Consider the following 26821-nt stretch of genomic DNA (forward strand, 5'->3'; position numbering starts at 1 on the left):
ACGTGTGTGTATACGTGTGCGTGTATACGCGTGTGTGTATACGTGTGTGTACGTGTGTATGTGTATATTTACGTGTGTGTGTATGCGTATGTGTGTATACGTGTGTGTATATATATACGTGTGTGTGTATACGCGTGTGTGTATACGTATGTGTGTATACGCGTGTGTGTGTATACGTGCAAGTGTGTTCAGTAAATAGCAGTCAATTCATAACACATGCTGACATAATCTCAAAACGATAGGAGATCAGAGAAAGATATCAATAGAAAATGTACATTTATAATGGCCAGCGGGGTAATATCGTGGTTCAATATTGTATGGCTTCGACCTGAAGAAGAAATATGTCGTACACTTTAAAATCGTCACAAGATCAGAATCTGATTATTTACTTGCGGCAGTAAACACAAGACCACATGACACGCCACGTGACCACGCTCCACCCGAGCCTGCACGTGCAGATACCAGCATGATAAAAACGGGCCGACAAATAGAAGGGTGAGTTTGCTCAATCCATTTGCGAAAATATTGACACTTGTAGTAAGTAATTCCGTGTTACGTTGTCATCTAATATTGAAGATGCCATACAGACGCTGAATAATTTTGTCAGGAAAGTAGTAAGCTATCTGAATGTAAGCGCACATCACCACACGAGGCTGTACACAACAAACACGCATGCAACAGAAGTGATTCGATTGGGAATGTCAACAAGCCAGACGATACAAATATTATTCATTAAAGACATTTTGGAAAACAAACAACACTACACATTGCAGACAATATCTCAGGGCTAAGACAGAATTCCGTCACAAGTTTTTGAAGAAACATTAATAAATGACATTGGTGAAGCATAAAGAAGCACATGCTGTCGCTAATTCTGGAAATCCGTAAATAATCGAGTCGGACCAGACAATCCAGTGATCAACAGCATGAGCATCGATCTACGCAACTGGGATAAGATGACATCTGTCAACCAAGTCAGCGAGCCTGGCCACCCGATCCCGTTAGTCACCTCTTATAACAAGCATATATGGGTTACTGAAGACCAACTTCTAACCTGGATCTTCACGGGTAGCATGTTCGATGGATAAACCGGTGTCGGAGAGTTTACTTAGGCGGATCCAGTGGGGGGTGCAGAGGTGAACACACACACACACACACACACACACACACACACACACACACACACACACACACACACACAGACACACACACACACAAGACACACACACACACAAAAGACACACACACAAAGACACACACAAAGACACACACACACAAAGACACAAAAGACACACACACACAAAGACAGACACAGACACACACACACACACAAAAAGACACACACACAAAAGACACACACACAAAGACACACAAACAGAGACACAGACACAGACACAGACACAGACACAGACACAGACACACACACACACACTTGTCCTGAACGTGAATTAAATGACCATTGGAACTCGGGGAAAATTAAGTGTGCACCCCACCCATCCCTTTTCTCAATAGTGTGCACCCCCCATTAACAATGAACAATTATGTTATAGTAGCATCGCACAATCGAATCTCCTTTTCTCCATTAATTATGGAAAGGGCTGGTGATTTATATATTTTATGATTGTCATATGTGTTGTGTTTGTTTGTCGTTTAACGTCGCACTCAGCAATATTCCATCTGTAAATAATCGAGCCTGGACAAAACAATCCAGTGGTCAACAGCATGAGCATCGATCTACGCAATTTGGATACAAACCAAAACATGAGTCTCATTGACCAATTCAGACAATGACCTACTTGTGAGCCGATCCGAATTTTCTCGTGTGAAAGTGACCCGTGAAGATCCGGGTTAGAATATCGATTATTTACAGACCGCCGCCATACAGCTGGAGTGCGGCGTAAAACTAAACTCACTCCCTCACTCGTGTGAAAGTGAAAAGAGACACAACAAACAACTATGGTTACACTGAATTCCTATTCCTTGTTTCATAAAGAAAATGGTATTTGCAAATTAATTTTCATTTTAAAGTTTTAAAAAATCGTATTTCTATATTTTATGTTGAGGTTTAGGCAGCATGTCGTCAACTAAGACTACTCCTGTTTGAAGAGGTCGTACAATGATTCACAATTCATCTGGCTCATTGGTTACACCTGTTATGTGTTCCTTGCGCATATAAAATGTATTTTTGTAACGTATAATGTGGTTGATATAATAACAAGTCCGTACCAGACCGACCAACTTTTCTTGAGGCCGAGCCTCGTTTTAAGATTTCCACGATTTCCAGATTTCCGTTTGTCAGAGCACTCTGTACAACAGAGCACGCTGCACGACGTGTTTGCAAGGATTAGAAGGCGCGTAGTGTTGCAATATACAAGTGATTCAATGTATCAAATAATACTGATCAATATACTAGGCACATAAAGAAACTGTGCATACAAAAATTTAAAATCTAAATTTATCAAACCTGTGTAGACATAAGGATTTAAACTCAGAGATTAGTGACAAGTATCCAACATGCATGCACGTGCCACGTTCCGTGATGTCAGTGGGTTCGTCCTACGTTGTTGCACGTGCATTCCGGGAAAGAGAAACAGAGCAAATGAATGCCACACAATACTGTCACTTTGGAAAGCTCAACCCCTGCCCTTGCGATCGTTCAAAAATTAAACGGCTATTGAAACGCATAGCATGCCAAGGCTCACGTCTGCACAACGTCATGAGGCCATTGGGATGGTCCGTGGGGGAATGTCTCAACGACAAGTGGCTGCACATTTCCACTGCCACCGGAACACCATTTCTGCACTGGTGAGACGCTCCCAGAACACAAATGACGTCATCGATCGGCCACGTTCTGGACGTCCACGTGTAACAACGCCAAGACAGGACAGATGGATCAGGGTGACCTATCTTCGCCACAGGTTTCAGACTGCAGTGATGACTGCCCGAACTGCCGTATCCACCCCAACACAGTTCGACAACGTTTACGTCATCACGGGATCAGACCACGACGTCCCGCCAAACGGCCTATCCTGACACAACGTCATCGACAAGCTCGCCGAATGTGGTGCCGAAATCATGTCCGCAGACCCTTGTTTTGGTGGAGAAATGTTGTTTTTACAGATGAGTCCAGGTTTAACATTTCCTATAGTGATGGACGTCAACGTGCCTATAGACGCGTGGGAGAACGTTATGCACAGGCCTGTGTCTTGGAGAGGAATCGCTTTGGTGGTGATTCCGTGATGATTTGGGGTGGAATAACAGCACGCCAAAGAACTCCTTTGGTGATTGTTCAGGGCAACTTAACTGGTATGGGCTACAGTGATCAGATTCTTCGACCTGTGGCAATTCCCTTTCTGCAACGTCATGGCCCTGGGTTAACATTCCAACAGGACAATGCCCGCCCTCATACGGCAAGGGTTGCTATGGATTTCTTGCAACACCACAACGTTGACTTACTGCATTGGCCTGCAAATTCACCGGATCTCTCCCTGATAGAGCATGTTTGGGACGAGATGGATCGACGTCTACGCCGTCTTCCTCATCCGCCAGAAAACGTCCTTGACCTTGCAACAGAACTTGAGAGAATCTGGCGTGACATCCCACAAGCCTTCCTTGCACGTTTGATAGGCTCTATGCGTCGTCGATGCACTGCTGTTCTCAATGCCGATGGTGGACATACCCGTCATCGAGCTTGTGACATGGTCGTTTGACCCCTGTCCCGCTTGTGGACTCGTGACGTCATTGTGATTGACTTTTCATGATCCCTCCATTAAAGTTTATATGTACCTTTGACATTGGTATCGTACTTATCAACTGGGATAATATTTTGACACTGCACAGTTTCATTATGTGGCTAGTATATTTACGTATCCAGTTCAATGAGTTGATCTAAAAATGCTGGACTGGTTATTGTACTAAGTTACGCAATAGAACGGCACCCAGTCAGCAGGAAATGAGACTGCTGTGTAATCGATGTTTTGACTTGGATGGCATGTGTCAACCACGTCAGCGAGCCTGAGCACCGGGTCCCGTTAGTTCAACTGAGATAGCCAAAGGGGGTAAGAGTATTGTAAAATTACTGTCCTCCTGAGAGGATACTTAAATCCCATCACCATCAAAGGGAATGTAAACGTACCACTTTTTTAAACGCAGTCTTTTCGTGATTTTAAATTATAGCTAAATTTTCCTACAAACGCCAGGAATGGTGTAAATCCAGCTAGGGTCCATGCAGGTAGCAAAAGTACTGTTAGTCCCCATGGTCCCAAGTATGGTGATATACCTTCAGTTGTTGGTGACCTACAGCCTGTTTTATATTGTATCGTCTTCAAAAGTTAAACTGTTTTAGATTGAATTACTAGTTTTGAATTTATGTCTGTGATAGTCTAATTATTTTGTCTGTCCTTCGTTGAATAGGTGTTTATAATTTACTTTTAATTATTATATATCTATAACTTGATACGATTTAGCTGAAATATTGCCGATGTGACTTAAAATCTTAATTCACTCACTCACTCACGATCCCGTTAGTCGCCTCTTACGACAAGCATGGTTTACTGAAGACCAAATCTAACCCGGGTCTTTACAGGGATTCGTATTTGTTGTGTAACTTCCAAATTAACATCTACGAAAACATGCATTTCCCTTACCATATTTTTGTGGGATATGGAACGGTCGCTGTCAGTCAAGAGTACCTTGTAAGTGAAATAATCCTTTAGATGGATCAGTATCCTATCTCGCCGCATTTGACTGGAGTTGTACTCAGTATATTTAGTAAGTGAGTTTTTTGTTTCATATGTCAGAAGGGGCGCACAGTGCCGTGGTCAGAGGGCAGCCTAGAGCTCCAACCGTTGAAGGGAGGAATTGTGGACGGTGAACAGTTTTGATGAGGAGACTTTTCCGACTGATAACTGTTGCTGTATTTGGAGTTTCGATTGAAGTATACAGGTACTGTGCCCTTGAGAACATTGGTACATGTTTGGTAATGCCTGGGTCGTGTCAACGACGGTGAGGTAACCTAGTGGTTAAAGCGTTCGCTCGTCACGCGGAAGACCCGGGTTCGATTCCTAATGTTGGTACAGCGTGGGAAGCATATTTCTAGTGTCCCCTGCCGTAATATTCCTGGCATATTGGTAAAACGGTTGTAAAACCATACTAGTTCACACAAACATATATAATGTATTCTAACTTGCAGTGGTCGGAAATTCATATCTGATGGGATAAACATACTACTGCCATTCGTGATCAGTCATGGGTCTTCTCAAGATCTGGACTGTCAGCATATTGAACAAGGAATCCTTACTCACTCGAAGCATAAAGCACACAACAGTGCCAACTTGATTCTACCTTTAGTTGAGTCGAGATATCAACGCAAGAGTATAGGGTTCGGTTTTAACAAGAGGACTGTCAGTGTGTTGTTTCAGACAGTTAATAACCCCTCGAAAACATTTACGGTTCTGGAACCTCGTGCCCCCGGGACATGCTTAAAGGGGAGCGGCGAGAGAGTCACAGTCAGGGAGAGTGCCAAACAGAAGAAGTGCATCTTGGCTACAAGTGCAGGATTCTTTAATACTACCACTGGAGAATGCAACGGTAAGATATACACTCATGATCTAAGTGTTTTGTGTGCTGCGTTTCTTATATAAAACCAGCTGATTTTAGAAGTTCACAGGAAGCAGTTTTTATATTTTGGGTCATAGATTTCCCAGAAGTTGATGTTGGAAAAATGGTATCATTTTCCTCATTGAGTTACTTGTGTTTCTTAAACGTGCTTGAAGTGAAAATGACGAATTTCATATTCCACCACTGGAACACATTTGAATTAATCAGACCGGGAGACCCGTGAAGATCCGGGTTAGAACTGGTCTTCAGTAACTCATGCTTGTCGTAAGAGGTGACTAACAGGGTGGTCAGGTTCGCTGCCTTGGCTGACACATGTCACCGTATCCCAATTGCGTAAATGGATGCTCATGCTATTGATCACTGGATTGTCCAGTCCAGACTGGATTATTTACAGACCGCCGCCTTACAGCTGGAATATTGCTAAGTGCGGCGTTAAACAACAAGCAACAAAAACATATCTCATATAAAACCCGTGAACATTCTGGGTTTGAATTGGTCTTCAACAGCCCTTATTTTAAGAGGCGACTATGCTCGTACGAGACGATTAACAGAATCGGGTGGTCAGGCTCGTTCACTTGGTTAATGCACTTGATGTAATCATATTTCATTCAATGAATCTTGACCAGTAAACAATCCAAGAGACCTTAATTTGATACCTGTAAATGAAGAATGTCTGGATGGTCTGATTTCAAGGTGTCTAATTTGTAAGCATTATTATTCAATGTAATGTGAAGATCAACTTATTTTAAATCATTATTAATGGGAGAGATAGAGAAACAATTTACTTTATTTTCAAGTATGTATCCACAAGAAAATACAGCAAATTCGATTGGCATTTAGATAAATACATTCACTGCAATCTGACGAAATCAACTTATTAATGTAAATCATTATCAAAATTGGTATTTTTACTCTGTTTCAATAATCTTTAAATTCAGCAAAAGCTTCTGTATTAATGACATCATCACGCACACGATTCAGGCGCTTATTAGTATCTGATAAAGCGATTTAGTCCAATGACGTGTCCTACGTATCACAGCCTGTCAAATTCTGTTATATAATAGTCATTAAGTAAAGCAACAATCCAGTTTCATTGGGTCATGTGCTTTTCCCCCGTGTCAACCTCAACCAGCAACAGTACGGCGGGCGAAAACAGATCAATGATTAGAAAAGGATTACCTATTTCACTGTTTGTGCAACTTATTCTACGAGTGTTAAATCGTTAGATCATTTGGTAATATGTATAATGAAGATTCAGAGACAATTCTTCTATAAACATAGATACAGAAAGATGAAGGTGACTTGTTTTATTAGTGAAAGGGGCGAGTTTTTGTCACACCAGGGCATAAATTTACATAGCCGCGGGGGAAACTGAGGATAATAAACTGTTTATTATTTCACATCGGGATGATTTAATTTGATCTGTGTGATTTAATTTGATCTGTAACGCCGCACTCAGCAATGTTCAAGCTATATGACGGCGGTCTGTAATTGATCTTTTCTGGACGAGACAATGCAGTTGTTAACATCATAAGTATGGATCTGAGCAATTGAGGGTAAGCAAATTAATCAAACCCTGGTTTAAGGAAACGCACTGGCCACTTCTTCGTTCACAGGCAACATCTACAGCGACGGCAGACTGGTCAGAGACTCGGGTGGCGTGCAGAATGTCCACTTCGGCGTCACTGCAGACGACTACATCTTCGTGGGGTATGTTGGAGCTATGACAATGGTGGGATTCGTCCAGTCAAGTACACTGTGGGCCAGTAGAAATTGTTGAAAGGTTCTTTCTAACACAGGGTTTTACCGAGACGCACAAATGTAGATAGGGACGCAGAAAACCCGCAATACCGCGTCCGCAGAGACGCAGAAAAATACCAAGAGAATACCTACAGCGATTCAAGAGTATAATAATAATAATAATGGATATTTTTAGCGCGCCATTTTCCACCCACTGATACATGCTCAAGGCGCTACATAAAAGCATACATACAATGCATACAGAGGATAAAATAGTAAAATAAGTATACATTGAAATTGATGACAGAAAGATTGATTTTAGGGATAGGCTTTGGAAAAAAAGAAAGTCTTCAACTTAATTTTGAAAGTTTCCAATGTGGGAGACTGCTTTATGTGGAGAGGGAGAGAATTCCACAGAGTAGGACCAGCGTACTGGAAAGACCTCTTGCCAAAGGAAGAAAGGAGAACCTTGGGAATCGAGAGAAGACATTGGTCTTGAGATCTGAGAGTTCTGGTAGGGGGGTACACAGTGAGAAGTTCAGAGAGATATGAAGGAGCTTGATTATGCAAACATTTATACACAATGCAAAGAAGTTTGAAATCAATCCGGAACTTGATTGGAATCCAGTGTAATGATGAGAGTACAGGGGTGATATGGTCTCGTTTAGTGGTAAGGGATATAATACGTGCTGCTGTATTTTGGACTTTTTGTAGTTTATTGGGATGTCCGTTGGTGAGTCCGTATAGACGGCTATTACAGTAATCCAATCTGGATGTTACAAGGCATGCAAGTATATGTGTGTGTTATTTCACCCATCAGTCATGACCACTGTCCACCTGACCACTGATTCATTCCAGGCTCTGGAGTAATTATCTGAACATACACTACATCATTTCAGTACAGGCCCCTCATATTACTAGCAAGGACCTGTAAAATGTATTGATGTCAGCATTTGTAAATCAAAGTTAAACCCATCTTGTGACTGACAAACCAATTTGAATGCGCCTAATCATAGTACTTATAATGATATAGAAAGAACTCCGAATATTTTTATAATCAGTTATGGCAATATGTGATGATAAAAATATCCTAAAAAATATATAGTCATTTTGACATTAGGTAACAGAATTGTGTTGCCTATTGAGAGATTCACACGCACGCGCGCACGCGCACACACACACACACACACACACACACACACGCGTTTGTAAAATAACTCAGTAAATAGATAAATATATTTGTAAATAACCTTTTTACCTTCTAAGAATTAGAGTTTTAAACTCATACATCACTGTCTATTCCATGCAATTGGCAAGCTGTATTGCACATTGCACGCATTTTGCATATTTGCATGCAATGGGCCGTTTCACATATTGGGTGTAAGCTACATGTCTACATAACGTCTCCGATGTTTCCCACCGCGTTAGCGGCGTATATGCTCAGACGTTTTGACAGGCATGCTTTGAAGATTTTACATGCGCTTTCCGACATAATGCGTAATTCGGACACGGTCGATCTGTTTCGTTATCAAGTTTATACATGCATTATTTGTATACCCACTTTTTGATGTAATAACAGGGGAAAATTTGTTCCTGATTTTGGGGCTTATTACAAACGATAAGAAATTATATTTTAATTGCCTATTCAATGAAAACATTTCCATTTGCGATTCTTCAACCGTATGTAGAAATATAACTTTGGAAATAAAAGATGATCAGCAGTTATAATTACGTTAGAATATGTTTCCAACAAGTTATCATCGTTGTTATTTAACACAGCTTAAAACGTCTTTTTTTTAAAAAAACAGGTATTCTCGAGTGCCTTGGGAATGTTTATTGGAATTAAAATGCAAAAGCGTTATCGTTCCTGTTTGCAACTGTTCAATTCGCCAATATGAAATAATTACAGAAGATCCGAGTTAGAATTGGTCTTCAGCAGCATCATGCTTGTCGTAAGAAACGGCTAACGGGAACGGGTGGTCAGGTTCTATGATTTGGTTGACACAAAATTGCGTACATCTATGCTCATGTTGTTGATCAATGGATTGTCTGGTCCAGACTCGATTATTTATAGACCGCCGCCATATAGCTGGAATGTTCTTTCGTACAGCGTTTAACGACAAACAAAGAAATCTCGGTCATGGCATATTATTGGTGGAGTCACCGAAAACACAGACGGCCCAGTTGTAACTATACACTTTGATAACCATTAGTAAAGGTAACTCTTAAAAGAAAATGGGGGTCGATTATATGATTCTCATGATATAGTGTACGATTATGTATACCAATCAAAAAAGCAGGGGATATTCCATTTGTGAGCATACCACTAGCCAATGCCAATGCATATGACAAAAAGTAATATATATCCATACAGATGAAACATTTCCAAAGGAATGAAATAAATTGTCATATTTAATTAATTGTCCCTTAATTTCTCTTCATCGTCTGTTTCATCCTTGGCTTCATCATTTGCATTTTATCAATCTTGTAAATCCAATATCCCCTACTTTTTTAATGGTATATATGGCCATGTCTCAGACAGTATTCTCTCAATGTGCAGGTACCTGTCAAAGCAGGATCTGGTCAGTCATCAGTTTACCCAGCTGGTAGGGGGCGCAGTTTGGCTCCTCAGAGACGGGGAGATACATATTGACGAGAGTGTCAAGACGGAATGCTCGCGGACAACGGAAATGGGCAAGTCTCCTGCCTTTGTTTTCTTATTTCAACCTTGTGTGAATAGCTGCATAATTGATGGCGAAGTCCTCTTACATACAAGGGCAATGGGGTAGCCAAATGGTTAAATCGTTCGCTCGTCACGCCGAAGACCCGGGTTCGATTCCCCACATGGGTACAATGTGTTAAGCCCATTTCTGGTGACCCCGCCGTGATATTGCGGGAATATTGCTGAAAAAGGGGCGTAAAACCAAACTCACTCAAACTCTTACATTCAGTATCAGTTACAAAGTCATCTTTATTTTATCTAAGGTGAGGTGAAATTGGGTTTTACGTCGTGCTTGAGAATATTTCGCACATATGACGACGTGCATGCGTGTGTATGTGTGGCTGCTTGTACTAGCCCAGACTTAAGCTTGTTTTATAGTGCTAGCCCACTGAGATACCATGCCGCAGTGAAGCATGAGTACCCCACTCAGACACATTATACTGACTCCGAGCCGACCAGTCCTTGTTGTACCCATTATTCTACCATGGATACGTGAAATGCTCGAATTTGATTGGTCAATCAATAACATCAGACGGTATCAATTTGGATTGAAAATGCGTCTGATTTCACGGCGCTTCACTGCGCACGTATACAACACTGCCGCACTACTTCAGCTTGGCCACCAACATGACTAATATCAACACAACAGAGCGACGTGATGGAAATGCTGATGAAACATTTATTAAAACTCGAAAAATACAATTATACGATTTCTCCTCCACAATTATTAGGGAACCTCACTATCATAATTCGCGACCGTCAAATATGACTTTGCCGCACCGGACCAAGTGTACAACCATGCTTGGCTGTCACAGCTGTTGACAGTCGTAATAGTTGGCTAATTTGGGGATGTTTGGATCGGAAATTTGTTATTCCTGCAAGGCTTATCGGCTCTTTACTGTCAACTGACAAGCACGAGACCAATCAAAAAGGTATGAAACGTTCTTTGTCACCGGAGGTACTAAGGTCTCGCGAAGTCCCGTGACCTACTTACGGGCCCTATTTTGTGGCAAGAGAGGTAAATCGAGAGATTCGTGACCATTTGCAGAATACACCCGATTAAATATAATCCCCTTACACAGAACAAACAAGTTAGACATATTTCTGCGGATAGAGAAGAACATTTCTTTAAAATATCCCCCGACAGAATTCATGGTCTCTACCTTTTTGGGTTCAGTATGTTTCATTAAAGCCAAAAATTATCATTTCGCTATTATCAATTTGTAAAGGAGGAAGCTAATAAATCATGTTTTTACTAATTCTGATTTTAGGACTGCGAGAGTTCGCTTCACTTCAAAAGGCTCGAATCGCAGTAGGTCATGACAAAGATGGTCGCATCCTCATCGCACATGTTGACGTGACGAAAGGAAATGTTGGGTAAGATCGGCAGTTATATTTTCACCTTACTTCAAATTCACAGCCTACATATATCATTTAATTTCTGTCAGTAGGATGCGTAATTTCATGAATAGTATGACACTGGAATAAAATCCCACATTTCCTCCCTTGACCTCTCCTCCCTTGACTTCTTCTCCCATGCCTCTCCTGCCATGACATATCCTCCCGGGACCTATGTTTCCGATACTGAATCATGTATCTGTTCTGAAGGACCCGAGAAGATCCGGGATAGAATAGGTCTACAGCAACCCATGTGCTTGCCATAAAAGGCGACTATGCTTGTCGTAAGAGGCGACTAACGGGATCGGGTGGTCAGTTTCGCTGACTTGGTTGACACATGTCATCGGTTCCCAATTGCGCAGATCGATGCTCATGCTGTTGATAACTGGATTGTCTGGTCCAGACTCGATTATTTACAGACCGCCGCCATATAGCTGGGATATTGCGGAGTGCGGCGTAAAACTAAACTCACTCACTCAATCTGTTCTGAAGAGACAGATACAGTATCACCTTAGATGGAGGTTTTATCTGGAAGAAAATAAGAGGTGACATGTACGGCCACGTTATCTTCTAAACAGTAATAGAGGAACACGACCTTAATCAACATTTTATGATATTACCTATTATCGAAGTAATTCCTTCCTTCCAGCCATTGATAATTTCACTTCAAAGATAAAAATATAAGGGCTTCACTCTAAGCAGTTCGTATTCGTAAATAGAAAAGGAGTTTATGTTTTTTTGTTTCGCAGAGTCGACGCGTACGAGATGGCATATATATTGCTTGACCTCGGCTTCGTGAATGCCATTAACCTTGACGGTGGAGGTTCCGCCACAACTGTCATCAACGGTACTCTCGTCAGTCACCCGTCTGATGAATGGTGAGCAGCTTTATCTTTTGTCGACATATACTGCAGCGGGGACAAAGCCTGTTCCACATATGTCCCGCTGGTCGTGCATTCTGACATGCATTGACTCATTTTGACTTTCTCAAAAATCTGTTCTTTTATACTGGCGAAGGATTTCACTACTACAAACCGAAACATGAGTTTCGTGAACCAATTCAGACAATGACCTACTTTTCAGCCGATCCGAATTTTCTCGTGTGAAAGTGAAAAGAGACACTACAAACAACTATGGTTACACGAAATTCCAATTCCTTGTTTCATAAGAAAATGGTATTTACAAATGAATTTTAATTTTAAACTTTTAAAAATCGCATTTCTATATTTTATGGCGAGGTTTAGGCAGCATGAGCTTAACTAAGACGTAGGAAACGAGACTGTTGTGTAATCAATGTCTTGATTTGATTACCTCTGGCTTCTTCGATCTTCAATGGCACACAGCAGAGTTCCGACATGAATGAGACCCATGATCGAAATGTTGAGACTTGTAAGTTGTGAGTGGATTGTGGACACACACATCCACTCCAATAAATTAACCTGCTTTGATTGAGCAAATGTTATGAGGTACGTATTCGTTTTAGTGGTGTTGTCCTCTTTCTTGAAGGTGAAACGTTTTACAGGCATAACACCTCTGAAGCCATGTCCTCCTCAGACACATCATGGAGACTATTGGTCTTTGTCATGTATGATGGCACTACAATTTCCAGTGTTCTATGCACAGACACAACAACCTCTATATTGGCAATTGTTTTGATAGGCAAAGGATTGCTGTCTCCACATACACTCCACCAGAAGGGAAACACTGCGGAGACGTGTGACATTCTTCACTTCCCCACAAACGCCAAAAGGGTCGCAAAAGGGTTTCTTTTAATGGGTAGACACTGTAGGAAATACATGCTATGACCGGATTTACGTATGTTTGCAGATATGTCCTTACTTCGGGCAAGCAGGTTGTCCAATTTAGGGATTCTTTCGACCAGCAATGGGGTGCTGAGGATCTAGTCTGACAGGGCCCATATAAGGAAAGAGCTATGAGCATTAACCAGCACTCACAAGGAGGTTGCTCTACACGTGTGCGCTAAACATGTATAAAATATTGGTCGAGGATTAAAGGCACAATGTCACATTATCGACAATATTTTGGCCTATATTATATATATTAGGGCAGGTGCACTCACTTTAGCTTCCTATTGATGCAATAAAAGACTTATTATCCCTTACGACTTGCCTGAAATCGATAGTTGAAACTTCGAGGCGAACAGCTTCCAAACAGAGAACACTTGCCATATATGGAATGTAAACAATTGCTCCGTATATCCAAAACTGTCGCACGCGGTGTTTGATGAACTGGTTTCAATCACAGGTTGTGCGTAAGATATTCGTAAAGAGTGCTCCAAGGAACATGACTCTATAGCGTTCACTTGAGCGAGTTTACAGTTTTACGCCGTACTCAGCAATATTGCAGCTATATGGCGGCGGTCTTTAAATTATCGAGTCTGGAACAGACATTCCAGTGATCAACAGCATGAGCATCGATCTACACAATTGGGAACCAATGACATGTGTCAACCAAGTCAGCGAGCCTGACCACCCGATTTCGTTAGTCGCCTCTTACGACACGCATGGGTTAGTGAAGATCAATTCTTACCCGGATCTTCACGGGTACGTTCGCTTTAAATTAAATGATAGCTTCCCTGAGCGCTGATAGTTGGTCTTATTGAGAGAAATGCATTATTTGTAACAGAAGTGTGGTGTGATAATAGTGCATTTAAAAACTATTACAGAGTAGTTGCCAAGCAGACATCTTCCAGGGAGATTAAATGCCCGATTCTAATATATAGACAGAGATGATATCATATTACTAATAATTAGCTGTGATAAGGATAAAGATCAGGTCATGATAAAATTTGAACCCACATTCATGAATTATGTGTAAAAGTGGATCTCTACGCCATATGTGACAACTTACTTCATTACGCCACTGACGTTGATGCTGCACACTAACGAGCTAATGCTGGTAACGTGATGCTACTAACCACACAAAGAAACTGTGCACACAGAAAAAAGAAATATAGGCACACAGCGCCTTTAACATAAATACAGATGTGAACACAGCAAGTACTGGAGACAATCAAAAGCTCATGCACGTGCCAGGCGACGTGTCGTCACTGATGGCGGCATATGGGCTTGCAATGTGTTACTGCACGTGCAGCCCGTGCAGCTGCACACAACATGTGAACCTCAGAAATTGCTGTCACTGTCGAAAGCATGATCTTTGGTCATTCAAACGTTCACAAATTCACATGAAAGGTCACATGCACATCATGCCAAGATTAACATCTGCTCAACGTCATGACGCCCTTGGAATGGTTCGAGCAGAACCAGGTGGCAGCACATTTCCAATGCCATCGTAACACGATGTCTGCGTTTGTCAGGCGTTATCGAAACACTAATGACGTCGCCGACCACCCACCTTCTGGGCGTCCCTGAGTAACGACGACAAGACAGAACAGATGGATTCGGGTAACTCATCTCCGACACAGGTTCCGAACGGCAGTGACCACGTCCCAGACCATTTCAGGACTTATCTGTATTCACCCCAACACTGTCAGGAATCGTTTACGTCAGTATGGACGGCGACCACGGCGCCCTGCCATACGACCCTTTCTGACAACATCATCGAGACAACCGTCAAAGATGGTGTCACAATCATGTTCGCCAACCTCGAATAAAGTGGAGGAATGTTGTGTGTTACAGATGAATCGAAGTTCAACATTTTCCATAGTGACGGGAGTCAACGTGTCTACCGGCATTTAGAGGAACGTTATGCACGCAGCTGTATCGTGGAGAGGAATCGTTTTGGAGGTGGCTCTATCATGATTTGGGGTGGAATAACAGCACGCCACAGAACCCCTCTAGTGATTGTTCAGGGCAATTTCACCGATGTTGGCTACAGGGATCAGATTCTGAGGCCTGTGGCAGTTCCTGTTCTGCAACGTCATGGACAAGAATTTACATCAAGACAACACTCGTCCTTACACGGCTGGGGTTGCAGTGGATTTTCTCTATCAGAACAATGTCATGTTAGTGCCCTGGCCTGCAAATTCACCGCATCTCTCCCCAATAGAGCACGTGTGGGATGAAATGCAGCGCCGTCTACGCCGTCTTCCACATCCTCCAGATAACGTTCGTGACTTGCATTGTTGGCACGAGATTTGGAAGGGATATGGCAAGTTATTCCCCAGGCCTTCCATGCTCATTTGGTAGCCTCTATGCGTCGTCGAGGCACTGCTGTGCTTCACGAACATGGTGTTCATACCAGTTATTGACTTTGTGACTTCGTCGTGTGACAACCTACTCGATTTTGAACTTCTGACGTCATCGTTACGGATATTGTTTATGTTCTTTTGACATTTTGTTGTGGTCCGATACTTCAGCTTATAAAGTGTCTACATCATTTCATCTTTGCTGTGTTGTATTCCAATTCTGAATGAATTTTCTGTGTGCAGTTTCTTTATGTGGCTAGTATATTACCGAACCATTGAAATATGTAGCTGTAAATTTCTATCAATGACATTGTGGTAATTATCCAATATTATCCAATTATGACCGAGCATTTAGGAGAGTATGAAATATAGGATAAATCTAAACCTGGTCATACACGATTTCAATTGTATTTAAACATTTACAATAATTATACAAGACGTTATAAATATACTCCCCAAACAAAGAAACGCAAATCAAGATTTTGGTTACAGTTTTGAGAAAGTGTAATCCCAAATATAACATATATATACTACAAACAAAAAGTAAGAGAACACTCTAAAATTGATGGTCATATATAGACTTAAATGTGGTGTGGTCATTTATACTCTAAGGTAAATGTAACTGTTTGTGTGCCTAATGGGCACTTTAAACGACATGTTGGAACATGCAGTGAAGCAAGTGATTCAATATTCTTTGGGTTAGAGTGAAACGAAACATTGTCAAAAACAGCGAAAAACAAGGGTTTTGAAAGACACCAGCACCATGTTTGATTGAAACCCCCAAACATAACAGCCTAGTGCATGTGGAACACAAACTTCTCATGCAGCTTGTGGCAACTGGACACTGGCAGTTGTGAATCGGTTCCGAAGGGCTTGGAGCACAACATATCGGTCATCTCCCCTTAATGTTTTTCTGGGTCTTCAAGAGCGAGGTCTGTCCTGTACTCTACCAGTGGCCTGGAACCTGTCCCTCAGTCTGTGAAGGACACAGGGAGACACCTGAAGTCGATGAGCAACACTTCTTATAGATTCACCATCCTGTAACCATGTAATGGTCCTACTTCTGTTGCGGGCGCTAACGGTCTGTGAAGTGGCATGGTGAAGAAGTTGTTAGGCTTCAATACTGTCTGTAGCTTCTTTTAAAGGGAACGTTGCCACAAGCTGCATGGGTAGTCTTCCACGTGCACTAGGGGTTTGGGGGTTTGAATCAAACATGGTGCTGGTGTGTTTCAAAACCCTTGTTTTTCGCTGTTTTTGACAATGTTTCATTTCCCTCAAACTCACCAAATATTGAATCACTTGCTTCACTGCATGTTCCAACATGTCGTTTAAAGTGCCCAGTAGGCACACAAAAAGTTGCATTTACCTTAGAGTATAAATGACCTCACCACCTTTAAGTTTATATATGACCATCAATTTTTAGGGTATTCCCATACTTTTTGTTTGTATTATATTTTAATATTTAGAGACATTTAATTTGAAAAAGAAAAATGCGACAATTTTACATGAAGGATCATACAGTGGTCAAGGTCACAACATGGGTGCAAGTGTCACAATTCCCAGGTCAAGGTCATCAGCGTCTCGTTTGGCCACCATTGGCATCCAGAACAGCCTGGCATCTCCTTCCCATGGAATCAATTGCATCAAGGGTCTGAATGACACGTTGGGAAATGGTAGCTTACTCTGCCTGACGTGTCTGCGGTTGTGGTTGACGTTGACGTACACGTCTGTCCAACTCGTCCCACAAACGTTCAATTAGATTCAAATAAGGAGATCATGGGGTCCAAAACAGAACCTGGATGTTGTTAGCCTGCAGGCAAGCAGCTGTGAGACATGCTGTATGGGGCCGGGCGTTGTCATGCTGAACAGTAACGTTGGCGTTCTGTATGATGGGTACGACGTGAGGTCTCGGGATCTCGTTGGTGTACCTCTGAGCTGTTAAGCTGACGGCAAGGACAAGGTCAGTTCTGCCAGTGTGCGAGATGGCTGCCCACATCATAACGCTTTCGCCACCGAATCTGTCGACTTCCTGAATACAGTATGGCGTATAACGCTGTACCTGACGTCGGTAAGCACGGATTCTGCCGTCTGAACGATACAGCCGAAAACGGGACTCGTCGCTGGACCACAATCTCCTCCAACGAAGCTGCCATACCCTGTGTGCCTGACACCAATGACGTCGACTTTGACTGTGCTGTGCTGTTAAAACGACCACACGAACGGGACGTCTTGCTTCTTGTAATCGGCTGCTAAGTGTTTGGGCCGATGGCCTACGCATACCCGGTAGGATACCGTAGAGGATGCAGTTGTGGTTCTGTCTCGTAGATGACGTAACCTGATGTACAGGTCCTGCTCACGGGTGGTCACTCGTGGTCTCCCTGATCTGGGTCAATCACGTGTTGCTACTTGATTTTGATACCGGTTGATTTTGGTACCTCTCTGCTTCGCCGAGTCGTGGCTTTTTTCAGAGTTCTCCTTTGCTTCAGCAACAATTGCCAATCAACTGAAATCCCGCGCTTGTGTTGCTAATGCCAACATGTTTCCCCTACAGTTCATGGATGTGTTTGGGTGACATGGTTAGCATGTGGCTGCGTTTTGGTCAATTTTGCATGTTGTTCTCTCTGAACAATTCTGAAGGAAGTTTCCATCTCATTAGAAATGGCTTTTTGTACCGATAACACTACGTCTCTCAAAACTAAACAAAAATATCATTTTGAATACTATTTCAGTATTTTGTTTTGCGTTTCTTTTTGGGGGCAGTATATATAAAACTCGATGGTCATATTTATACACCTTTGTCATATTCGTTCCGAGATGCTCCTTTATTTCATGACCCGCGAAACAAATGCAGATTTGGTGGCCAAATGTACATTTCAACGTTGGTCATATGAAGCTCGGATGATTCGTTTATTTCCTCACATGGTTAATATTTGGAAAAATAGTTCCTTCATGTGATCCACAGCACGGATCTCCGTGAAAGGTGTTATATACTCACACTTCTACTTCTTTGAAACGTGTTATTTACCCAGACTTCTACTTTTCAGAAAGACCGCTTCCGTGCTGTAGTGGTAGAGCGTCCGCCCGGAGAGCGGAAGGTCGCGGGTTCGATCACCGACCGCGTCATACCAAAAGACGTTAAAATATGGTACTTGTTGGTCCCTGCCTGGCGCTCGGCATTAATGGGTACAACAAGGACTGGTCGGTTCGGAGTCAGTATAATGTGTCTGAGTGGGGTATTCATGCTTCACTGCGGCATGGTATCTCAGTGGGCTTGCACTATATCAATTAATCAATCTTTATTCTCTTTTAACCACCCACGGTGGTACAAGAGCATAGGATATATATTATACATTAATTTAATTGCATTGTTGGAAGGTCGTTGCATAATTTACAGTTTTTGCGTAGCTTTAACACGGTTAGTGATAATAGATATAAACTTTGATAATTTCTTAAGAATTGACAGTTTGTTGGATGCGAACAATGATTTCATCTTATACAAATTAGCGAATGTACAATAATATGGTTCCAAATAATGACATCTAATTTGAGTGAAGGCAGAACATCTAAATAGATAATGGAATTCATCAGCTGTTGAAGGTGAGTTACAGAGATGGCAGGTTCTATCATTTTGTGGGATGCGTTTCCAACGGCCAGTTTCAATTGGGAGATGATGATTATTTGTTCTAAATAATAGTAAGGGATAAGATATTTCTTTGGTAATAAGAGGTATTTTCCAAATGATGGGGAATCTTTCAGGACACGATAATAAAATCCTTTGGAACTGCTTCTGATGTCACTTTGCCACCTTTGTAAAACTGATCTTTTAGTACATTTTCAACAGTAAGAGAAATATATTTCGTTGTACAGGTGAACGGGTTTTCAAGTAAGTAAGATAATCCTGAGGTATCGAGAATTTGCTTGATATGCTTAAACCAAGGTAAAACAGTGCCATTACAGTAGTATTGGTATCTCATGGAACGATATATTTATTGTGATAGCTTTAGTGGAGTACTAACAGTTTCAAGCTGATGCCAGTATCTTATCATTCATACATAGATATATATTTCAGTAGGCAATCTGCCTAATACTCCATATACTATGAAGCTTGGTGTAGACGAACGGAGTCCAGCAGCATATTTCAGAAATTTTAGGTGTATCTTTTCTATAAATTGTAGATTTTCGTAACCCCAAACTTCACATCCATAGGTGAGAATCGGTAAAATTAATATAAATTAATATCAAATGCTTTCAAAAGTGTGTCTATCGGCAAATATAAATTTCGGGCTCTCTTCACGAGTGAAAACATGGCTTTGGTTGCACTATTAGCGAGTTCTTTAATAGCAGTTATCATCCGTCCATTTCTATGAAAATGGATTCCAAGGTATGTGTCCCCACATAATAATAATAATAATAATAATAATAATAATAATAATAATAATAATGGGTAATAATTTCCCTGGGAATAATATTGCGCTGGGTTAGCTGAATCCATAGATATTGCGCTGGGTTCCATCCACAGAGGTGCATGCTCAAGGCGCTACAATAGTCACAGATGAGAAGTTCACGGGAGGAGATAGTTCGTGGGGATAGAACTTTCTAAAGAGAAAGGTTTTTAGGTTGGTTTTGAATGTCTCAAGGGTGGGGGATTCTTTAATGTTCTGAGGTAGTGGGTTCCATAACTGAGGTGCTGCTACTTGAAACGATCTGTTGCCGTAGGATTTTAGTCTTGAGTTTGGTACTGCAAGTAGGCATTGGTTTTCAGACCTTAGACGTCGTGAAGGCTGGTATGGTGAGATCAGTTCTGATAGATAACTCGGTGCTGTACCATTCAAACAGTGGTAGGCAAAACACAAGATCTTGAAGTCGATCCGGGCTTCTATTCGTAGCCAGTGTAGGGACATCAATACCGGTGTTATGTGGCATCTTTTTGGTGCACGACTCACAATACGAGCTGCCCTATTTTGTACCTTCTGGAGTTTGTTCAGCAGATCCTGACTCAAACCATACAACAGACTGTTGCTGTAGTCAATGCGGGACATCACAAGTTGTTGGACTAGTGTCTTTGTTACGTCTTTGGTAATAAGATGGCGGATATTACCAATACTTCTTAGATGGAAGTAGCAGGTCTGGCACACTTGATTAACTTGGGGTTCCATTGACAAGGGAGAATCAAAGATGACACCCAGGTTCTTTGCTTTGTCGGCGAATGGTATGAATGAGTCTCCCACAGCCACTGACGTGATATTCAACTGTTGGATGCGCTGTCTGGGTCCAGCGAGTAAGGCCTCAGTTTTTCCATCATTCAGTTTTAATCTGTTTGACGTCATCCATGTTTTTATTGATTTAGTGCAGTCAGTAGTTCTTGCAAGTGCATCGACTGCTTCGCTTGCTTTGAAACCTTGATATAGCTGGGTGTCGTCAGCATATGCATGGTGGTTCAGCCCATACTGTCTGATGCTGGAGCTGAGACTACTTGTGTACAGCACAAACAGGACTGGACCTAGCACAGATCCTTGGGGAACCCCACAGGGTAGCGCGATACTTTCAGATTTAGTATCACCAATCATAACTGACTGGCGTCTGTTGATCAAATATGAGCATATCCATAAAAGTGGTATTCCTGATATACCCACTTCTTAGGTACAGTTTTATATCTACATTCTTTATTAAACCAGGGTTTATCTCTTTTTTGTTTCTCAGCTGGGCTATTATAAGTCGTCTTTCGGGCATCAAATGTAGTGATAAACATTTTGATGAGGCAATAGCATAATCAATAACACTTTTTTCATTGCATGTTGTTTTTCCTCGGTATATATCATTTCCGAATCTACCATTACAGATGTAAAGGTTAAGGTTTCTATAGAGTGATATAAGATTTTTCCGTAATTATTAACTCTGCCTGTATCCATACTTTACCTCTCTTTAGGGATACTTAGAGCGTGTAAAATATTTTCTGGGTTAATATCATCTTCCAAACACTCAGCATCAAGGCCAAATTCATCAACTTAATGTTGATCAATTACGCAGTAATCAGGCATTTTAGAAGTTCTTGCGTTAAAATCACCGATTAGAATAACGTATTCTGATAGGCCGAACACTTTAAGAACTGACTCTTCTATATCACTGAACATTGAATCTTTGGCATACCTTGACCCCTCAGGGGGTAAATACGTAACTCCAAGATAGAGGTCTTTCTCAATATTAAACAACTCTATGGAAATTCTAAACCACAGTATGTACTCATTCTCAATTTCTACAGGAAATAAATAATCCGAGTATTTTCCTCTAACTGCTAATGCAATTCCACCAGATTTACGAGATACATTTTTTCTATTTTGAACATAGAGTTTGTAGCCTTTAATTTTAAGATCATCTAAAATGTGTTGTTTTTTTCTTGTAAACAAACAATGTCTTTGTTTTCAATCAAATTTAAAACATCGGGAATAATCCAATTTGTTTGGCAAACCACACACATTAATGCTGAGAAAACTTAGTCCATTATGTTAATATTCTATATCATTTATGGTAATGTTTGTATCGGGTTTTGTTAACGTAGAATGTCTTGAAATATCATTTTGCGTAGAAGAGCTTATATTTCATGGGGATAAGTCATTTTGAGTCACATCTGGAGTAACATCTAACTCATGGGAATCTGCACAAACACACGTAATGTTACTTTTAACACAGGCTGTGTTGGTCACTGTAGCAAGGGGTTGAATAAGTTCATCTTGCTGGGGTTGCTGGTCAGCTGCTCCTGCCCACCGACGCTTTCCTATTGCCGGGGCTGGCGGGCTGAGCGGGCCTGTTTGTATACATCCGCGGGCTGTGAGGGTCTATAAGGGGGTTGTACGGCCACTGATTGCAACTGGTTGTCGATGTATAATTTGTCGACAACTACATTAGCACGTTTGCCTTCCTTCATAGCAGCACGCATAAGTGGCATAAGAACCTCTCTCCTACACTCACTGATTTCCGGGGGAATTGTTCAACAAGACTGAAAGGTTTGCCCTTCAGTTCAATGGCACTCCTCTTCACGGCGTCTGCCAGCTTAAGTCTGGGCTAGTACACGCATCCGCACATACACATACACATACACACGCATGCACGTCGTCATGTGAGTGAAATATTCCCAAGCACGACGTTAAACCCAAGTTCACCTCACCTCACTTTTCAGAAACGTGTTATATACCCACGCTTCCCGACTTTTATCATGTGGATTGATTGCATTTCAACTTTCTCACACTCTCACTCACACTCCCTTACTCAAACACCCTCACTCTTTCTCGCTATCTCTTTCGCACTCACTCACTCACTCACTCCACTCACACTCCAGTCTCATCATCTCTGTTTCTTTCCTCAGTCCTGACAAGATCTTCGCCTGTGAGCGTGAGGTGTCCACCATCCTGTGTGTTCATGAGCCAGAGCGTGTCACGGTTCATTGGTTAGGGAATGACTCCTGTGACCCGGGAGCGTGTAACAGCCCAGGGCATTGGTCAAGACCAGCATGTCCCCACCTCCAGTGTCCAACGAGTTGTGACCCACACGAAACAAAGCCAGGTGGGTTGTTTGTATCCATATAACAGTGTTCAGAACCAAACGTTCAACAATATCAGTAGGGACTTATGAAAAGAAAAAAGACCGTATTTTTAAAAGAAGTTTGACGTGACAAATGTTTTCTTATGTATTGAGTTACCTCTTGTTCTTATCTTCGTAGTATCGCTGAAATAATGTTTCTAAATTTCGCTGTTTTTCTCCATTAAAATACATGTACATTGACAAAGCCTTTTTGACCGCCTCCGTGGTGTAGTGCGAGTTAGAGCGTCCGCCCGGAGAGCGGAAGGTCGCGGGTTCGATCCCCGACCACGTTACACCAAAAGACGTCAAAATATGGTACTTGTTGGTCCCTGCCTGGCGCTCTCGGCATTAATGGGTACAACAAGGACTGGTCGGTTCGAGTCAGTATAATGTGTCTGAGTGGGGTATTCATGCTTCACTGCGGCATGGTATTAGAGCTAACACTATAAAACCAGCTTCAGTCTAGGCTAGTACAAGCAGTCGCACACGTACAAACGCATGCACGTCGTCATATGAGCGAAATATTCTCTAACACGACGTTAAACCCGATTTCACCTCACCTCACAAAGCCTCACAAAGCCTCACAAAGCCTTTATGATAAGAAAACAGGTCGGTCTGCTCAGACTGTGTCTAGAAGAGCGTGATATATTTTGTAAATTAAATAAATATCATTCTGTTCCGGGAGAAACAGGGTTTCACCCCTCACGGTGTTGCCCCTCGTGTTTCATATTTAGATCTATGCATAAAGATTCATTGTGACAAAACAACTGTCAACAGTCTGCATGGCAAAAAGCGATCATTTCAACTTTCTAGTAATTCACTTCATGTCGAGGGGGCGGTGGGGTAGCCTAGTGGTTAAAACGTTCGTTCGTCACGCCGAAGATCCGGGTTCTATTCCACACATAGGTACAATGTCTGAAACCCATTTCTGGTGTCCCCGTTGTGATATTGCTTGAATATTGCTAAAAAGCGGCGTAAAACCAAATTCACTCACTTCATGTCGAGCAACAAGCCAACAGCTCCAGCCACTTTTGAGGTACAATCGAGGCCTGCTCTTTCAACAAATTTCTGACAGGGGGTCATTCCATTCATGCTCAGAAGTTGTTCGATCACAGCTACAACACGCAAGGCTTAGAGAGGCATTCCAATGTTATACGGTAGACATATGACGGAAATTTCAAAATGTGACGCAATAAAAACAAAATTCTCGATTTTCATTTCATACCTCCCCGATGATGGACCCGTAAAATAGGTCACGGCAATTCGCGAGACCTTAGTACTTCCGGTGACAAACAAAGTTTCATACCTTTTTCGAATGGCCTTTATGGTTGTCATTTTAACAGTAAGGAACCGATATTCCTTGCAGGAATAACAAATTGCCGATTTAACTATTCCCAAATTAGCCAACTATTACGACTGTCAACATCTGTGGCAGCAAAGCATGGTTGTACACTTGGTCCGGTGCGGTAAAGTCATATTTGGTGGTCGCGCAATTTGGAACCAGAACTGGTTCTTGAATATACGCTTGTCACCGGAAATATGGTACCGGAAACAACTTGGGCCCTTCTCGCATATCGCAAGTTGGCGCGCGTTAAGGGAGCCGTGAATCAGCTTTAGTACCGAAGTAGCGCCTCGCATAGACATACAGGCCGTATTTTGTTCAGGAGAGAGGGCAACTGACCAGTCTTTTGTGTATGTTTATGACGGGTTGCATCAGAGGGAGACAACCTGGAATGATCTCGAAACGTTGTGAGATCTATCCAGATCCAGTTTCTATCCAGATTTATATGTACATATATACGCGAAATTTCAATTCCTTTCCGAATCCATACGAAACCTCCGCTAAAAGAAGATCTCGATTGTACAATTTCGGTTATACATGTCTCATCGTTATATCTAATATTGTGGTACCCGTGAAAATCCGGGGTAGAATTGATCTCAAGTAACCCATGCTTGCCGGAACAGGCGACTAACGGGATCGGGTGGTCAGGCTGGCTGGACTTGGTTGACACACGTCATCGTATCCCAGTTGCGTAGATTCTATGCTCATGCTGTTGATCACTGGATCGTCTGGTCTAGACTCTTATTTACAGACGGCCGCCAAATAGCTGGAATATTGCTGAGTGTGGCGTAAAACTAAACTCACTCACTCACGCACAAATGTTTTGGTATATATGTATGTACAACTTTTTAAAGTTTAAGGACCACACCTTCCATGTATATTTATATGGAATGTCAGTAACTGGTGCAGATATGGGGATGTTGTTACATTATCTGAAACACCTTCACCGACGGGCTGCTAATTAGGAGATAAACATGATGTGTTGGCCAATTTCCGGGTGTTATTGAGTATTTGAAGCACTGGAATTGATTTGGAACCGATTGGGTGAGCCGGAGGTTTCAAATGAAATATTTCCGTGCTTCAAATACTAAATAACACCCGGAAATTGGCCAACAACACATCATGTTTATCGACATTGTAAACACAAAAAATAAACCAAAAGGTCCACACCTTCTAGACCCGTGAAGATCCGTGGTAGAATAGGTCTTCAGCAACCCATGCTTGCCACAAGAGGCGACTATGCTTGTCGTAAGAGGCGACTAAAGGGATCGGGTGGTCAGGCTCGCTGACTTGGTTGACACATGTCATCGGTTCCCAATTGCGCAGATCGATGCTCATGATGTTGATCACTGGATTGTCTGGTCCAGACTCGATTATTTACAGACCGCCGCCATAAAGCTGGAATATTGCGGAGTGCGGCGTAAAACTAAACTCACTCACTCATTCCACACCTTCTGTCTGCACTCACTGACATATGCTGAACAACATTAGAAACGCACCACACCAAAATGTTCCGACGATGCTCAGATATCATGGGTACATTTCAGTCTGACGGGGATATTTCGTATTATATGGGTGGTGCGTTTCTAATGTTGTTCAGTATATTTGTACGTATTAATACGCAGCGAACAGTCTTGCAATTTCAGAGAATCGAAAAACATTCGATCATGTTTTTCAGCCAATCAGATAAAAGAATACAGTGACTTCTGGTTTACAATTTGTTCTGTTTGATATTTCTGCAGCTGGTGTGGCAAGGGAGATAACCGAGTCGGAACATTTGGTGGCGGACCAGACAGTTCAGTACAGGTAGGCACTACACTGTCCTAGGATATGTGAATGTCACACAACGATTCTTCTCTTCTAGTGTGTGAAGACCCGTGAAGATCCGGGGTAGAATAGGTCTTCAGCAACCCATGTGCTTGCCATAAAAAGGCGACTATCTTGTCGTAAGAGGCGACTAACGGGATCGGGTGGTCAGTTTCGCTGACTTGGTTGACACATGTCATCGGTTCCCAATTGCGCAGATCGATGCTCATGCTGTTGACCACTGGATTGTCTGGTCCAGACTCGATTATTTACAGACCGCCGCCATATAGCTGGAATATTGCTGAGTGCGGCGTAAAACTAAACTCACTCACTCACTCTAGTGTGTGAATGTCATGCGACGGTTCTTCTCATACATGCCCTCCCCATCTGATATGCGAATGTCAAACAATAGCCTTTCTTTGATGAGTAAACGTCAAACAATGATGTTTCT

The 26821-nt window shown here is 42.0% G+C and overlaps 1 protein-coding gene across 2 annotated transcripts; it reads left to right on the forward strand.

Annotated features, from left to right (window-relative positions):
- Window positions 1–414: 414 nt before the first annotated feature.
- On the forward strand, window positions 415–26523 carry LOC124255277 (N-acetylglucosamine-1-phosphodiester alpha-N-acetylglucosaminidase-like). Of its 2 annotated transcripts, none has more exons than XM_046689149.1 (9): window positions 415–495; window positions 4800–4944; window positions 5192–5589; window positions 7236–7329; window positions 9920–10053; window positions 11353–11458; window positions 12229–12357; window positions 23008–23204; window positions 26307–26523. In XM_046689149.1, the coding sequence occupies exons 2-9, from the start codon at window positions 4883–4885 to the stop codon at window positions 26372–26374; spliced, it is 1188 nt and encodes a 395-aa protein (XP_046545105.1). In that variant the 5' UTR covers window positions 415–495; window positions 4800–4882; the 3' UTR covers window positions 26375–26523. The 2 variants fall into 2 exon arrangements, with proteins under 2 accessions (XP_046545105.1, XP_046545113.1); XM_046689157.1 differs by lacking the exon at window positions 415–495 and adding an exon at window positions 516–537.
- Window positions 26524–26821: the final 298 nt, after the last annotated feature.

Source organism: Haliotis rubra, unplaced genomic scaffold, assembly GCF_003918875.1.
Source record: "Haliotis rubra isolate DU_JTF1 unplaced genomic scaffold, ASM391887v1 Scf1151, whole genome shotgun sequence".
Taxonomy (NCBI): Eukaryota; Metazoa; Mollusca; class Gastropoda; order Lepetellida; family Haliotidae; genus Haliotis; species Haliotis rubra.

Coding starts and splice junctions, on each gene's coding strand:
- LOC124255277 (XM_046689149.1), top strand. CDS start 4,883: ATGAGGAGACTTTTCCGACTGATAACTGTTGCTGTATTTGGAGTTTCG. Junction 7,330..9,919: donor GACGACTACATCTTCGTGGG/GTATGTTGGAGC, acceptor CTCAATGTGCAG/GTACCTGTCAAAGCAGGATC. Junction 23,205..26,306: donor CCCACACGAAACAAAGCCAG/GTGGGTTGTTTG, acceptor ATATTTCTGCAG/CTGGTGTGGCAAGGGAGATA.